Below are 3,895 nucleotides of genomic sequence, written 5' to 3'. Positions count from 1 at the left end.
TTGTAGTGTCATGGTGAGTCAGAACATACAGGATGTTTAGTGTATGGTGGTGAGAACATAAGGATGTTATTCATGGTGGACAGGAACATACAGATGTTAGTGTCATGTGGTCAAACATACAGGTGTTAGTGTCATGGTGGTCAGAACATTACAGATGGTTGAGTGGCATGATGGTTCAGAACATCAGGATGTTAGCTGTCAGTGGTGGGTGAGAACATACAGGATGTTAGTTGTCATGGTGGACAGAACATACAGGATGTGTAGTGTCATGGTTGGTCAACATACAGGATGTTAGTGTCATGATGTGTCAGAACATTATCACGGCATGTTAGTGTCATGTGGTCAGAGAATACTCGGATGGTAGTGTATGGTGGTCAGAACATACAGGATGTTATGTCATGGTGGGTCAGAAGACATACAGGACTGTTTTGGTGGTCATGATGGTCAGATAACATACAGGATGTTAGTGTCATGGTGTCAGAACATACAGTGTTTAGTGTCCATGGGGTTGGGACAGAAACATCCGGATGTTAGTGTACATGGTGGTTGAGAACCATGTACAGGATTTAGTGTTCATGGTGTCAGAACATACAGGATTGTAGTGGTCATTGGTGGTGAAGAACATACGTGTAGTTCAGAGTAAGATACAGTTTAGTTCATGGATGGTGAGAACATACAGGATGTTAGTGTCATGGTGGTGAGAACCATATTCACGATGTAGAAATCGATGTTAGTGTCAATGATGGTTTGAGAACATATCAGGATGTAGTGTCATGGTGGTCCAGAAATCAGGATGTTAGTGTCATTGGTGGTGAGAACATACAGTCATGTTAGTTCCATGGTGGAAAGAACATACAGATGTTAGTGTCTGGTGGTGAGACAATACAGATGTTAGTGTCATAAGTGGTCAGAAAACAGGGATGTTTGTGTCTGGTGCGTCAGAACATCAGGATGTTAGTGTCATGATGGTGAGAAATACAGGATGTTAGTGTCATGGTGGACAGAACATTACAGGATGTATGTGATGTTAGTAGCTGGTTGAGGATTCTATAGATATCTGTGGGTTGTCTATATCTGGTTCTGTGTTTGATCAATTGTAGTGTAATTGAGGACGTACGATATATCCATCTATAAATTAAGTTTGACTTGACCTTGGTTGAATATGTATGAGGTCTAACATGCTTTGAATGTCACGCATGAGTGGTAGACCCTTAGTGCTGTGAGGTACACTCATCTGTCTAGTTTCTCCTCGGCATGCGATCTTCAGGCGCTGGTATCGTTGTTCCTCCTTACGGACCCTGACAGGTACTCCTGAGCCACACTGTCTTCAAGCACCTCTGCATTCTGTCTGAGAGAAAAAACAAGGTGGTTCATTCAAAGAATCCCTTTGTGAATTGGTCTAATTCTGTTGAATACACAGAAATATGACGTATGTCTAGTATAAAGCATCTACTAAATCACTAGAAGGTATCAGTAAGCAGACAACGGCATCAGTCGTGACATTGAATTGACAAGCCATTAGGTCAGCATGTTGGTGTCGGTATGTATTATGGTGGTTTCCGCCGTGTTCTGTGCTGTGTTCTGCTCCATGTGTCTGCCATTTGTAGGAGATATCATCTAGTGTGTTATTGTTTAAATCCCTGATTGGTGCTTTTCATTGTGTGTGCTCCTCATAAGTGTCACACAAATAAATATATCGGTAAGCGCCTCGAGGACAGCTGGTGAGCCTTCAGCTTCTCGTATCTGTCTGAACAGTCAGCCAGACTCTGTCTGCTTAACTGGAGTCTACGAACGGTCTGAAAGAGCCTGGTCCTTCTCTATCGATCAGCTGCATTGGATGGTTGTGGTGAGACAGAGAACTGTATCCTTCTGAGCTCATCGTCCGTGGAAGGAGGGAGGATGAGATAGGACAGGAGGAGGAAGGGAGGATGGAGGGGAGGGAGGAGAGCAGAATGGTAGAAGGAGGGGAGGAGAGACGATGGAGGGACGGGAGGAGAGAGATAGGTGAGGAGAGAGAGAGAGAATAGAGAGAGGAGTACTAGAATCCAAGTCGAGTAGGATAATTAGAGAGGAGGAGAGCAGAACGCAGAGAAGAGAGAAAGGAAGAGAAGGAAGGATAGAAAGAAGAGAGAGAGAAAGGCACGACCGCACGAGACCGACCGACCAACGCCGACCACGCAGAGAGGATAGGAGGGAGGAGTGAGAGAAGAGAAAGCAGAGAGGAGAGAAGAGGGGAAAGAGAGAAGAAAGGAGAGAGAGATAGAGAAAGCAGAAAGGAGAAGCGAGGAGAAGAGTAGAGAAAGAGAGAGAGAGAAAGGAGAGAGAGAGAGAGACAGCAGAGAGAGAGAGGAGAGAGAAGAAAGAGAGAGCGCTAGAGAAGCAGAAAGAGAGAGAGAGAGAGAGGGGAAAGGGGAGATCAGAAAGAGAGAGAGGAAAACAGAGAGAGAGAGGGAGGAGGGGGAGGATAGAACAGAAGAGAGAGGAGGGAGGAGGGATGATATAGCATTAGATTGTTAATTCCTCTGTACTTCACACACAACAACTACACACTTCTCATACACACATTTCCAGCTATCACTAAAAACGCCAAGCATACACACCATGACGCCACACGCAGACACGGACGGGACACCACACACACATACACGCACACACACAGATTTGAAAATCATAAAAGCACCAGTAGGTTTCTATAGTAGATAATGGAGCGCCTTGGCATTAAGGGACATTTATCATGAAGGGCAATATTGTCAAAGCTTATAAGCGCGGTAATTTCTGGTGTGCAAGCGCGTGCAGAACAGAACAAAACACTGAACGATGAGTGAAATCTTCTTAACTCCCTGACGGTATCTGTTGCCTTGCCACTAAGGCGTCACTACTAACTCATGATGAGAACATACAGGATGTTAGTGTCATGGTGGACAGAACATACAGGATGTTAGTGATGTTAGTAGGCTGGTTGAGATTCTATAATATCTGTGGTTGTCTATATCTTTCTGTTTTGATTCAATTTAGTGTATTGAGACCGTACGATAATCCACTATAAATTAAGTTTGACTTGACTTGGTTGAATATGTATGAGGTCTAACATGCTTTGAATGTCACGATGAGTGTAACCCGAGTGTGTGAGGTACACTCACTTGTCTAGTTTCTCCTCGGCATGGATCTTCAGGGCCTGGTATCGTTGTTCCTCCTTACGGACCCTGGACAGGTACTCCTGAGCACACTTCTTCAACACCTCCTCATTCTGTTGGAGAGAAAAAACAAGTGTTCACTTGCAAAGATCCTGTTTTGTGATTGGTCTAATTCTGTTGAATACACAGAAATTGACGTATTTCTAGATAAGAGCATCTACTAAATCACTAGAAGGTATACAGTAAGCAGACAACGGCATCATCGACATTGATTGACAGCCATTAGCAGTGTGTGCGGTAGTAAGGTTGGTTGGTGTTTGTGTGTGTCTGTCCATGTGTCTGTTTGTAGGTGTGGGTTCATCTGTGTGTGTTCATCTGTGTGTGTTCATCTGTGTGTGTTCATCTGTGTACCCACTTTACGGTAGCCCTCGAGGACATCCTTCAGCTTCTCGTATCGTCTGAACAGTTCGGCCAGACTTTTCTCTACTGAGTTGAGGTCTGAAAGAGCCTGGTCCTTCTCTATGATCAGCTGCTGGATGGTGTGGTGAGACAGAGACTTATCCTTCTGCTCATCGTCTGGAAGGAGGGAGGTGAGATGGAAGGAGGGAGGAGAGAGATGGAGGGAGGGAGGAGAGAGATGGAAGGAGGGAGGAGAGAGATGGAGGGAGGGAGGAGAGAGATAGGTGACAGGAGAGAGAGAGAGAATAGAGAGAGGATACAGATAAGATGGGAGGTAGGATATAGAGAGGAGAGAGAGAGAA

General features: G+C 44.9%; 1 protein-coding gene across 1 annotated transcript in view; it reads right to left on the bottom strand.

Annotated features, from left to right (window-relative positions):
- Window positions 1-3,136: 3,136 nt before the first annotated feature.
- Window positions 3,137-3,895, bottom strand: part of LOC112076295 (transforming acidic coiled-coil-containing protein 2) — a 49,279-nt gene continuing 48,520 nt past the window's right edge. The window contains exons 11-12 of the mRNA XM_070441250.1: window positions 3,550-3,710; window positions 3,137-3,247 (exon numbers count right to left, since the gene is read on the bottom strand). Coding sequence (XP_070297351.1) covers window positions 3,137-3,247; window positions 3,550-3,710 — 272 coding nt within the window. The remainder of the gene's footprint in view (window positions 3,248-3,549; window positions 3,711-3,895) is intronic.

The sequence above is a fragment of the Salvelinus sp. IW2-2015 genome, unplaced genomic scaffold (assembly GCF_002910315.2).
Source record: "Salvelinus sp. IW2-2015 unplaced genomic scaffold, ASM291031v2 Un_scaffold3666, whole genome shotgun sequence".
Classification (NCBI taxonomy): Eukaryota; Metazoa; Chordata; class Actinopteri; order Salmoniformes; family Salmonidae; genus Salvelinus; species Salvelinus sp. IW2-2015.
This window is presented reverse-complemented; position numbering and strand designations above follow the sequence as displayed.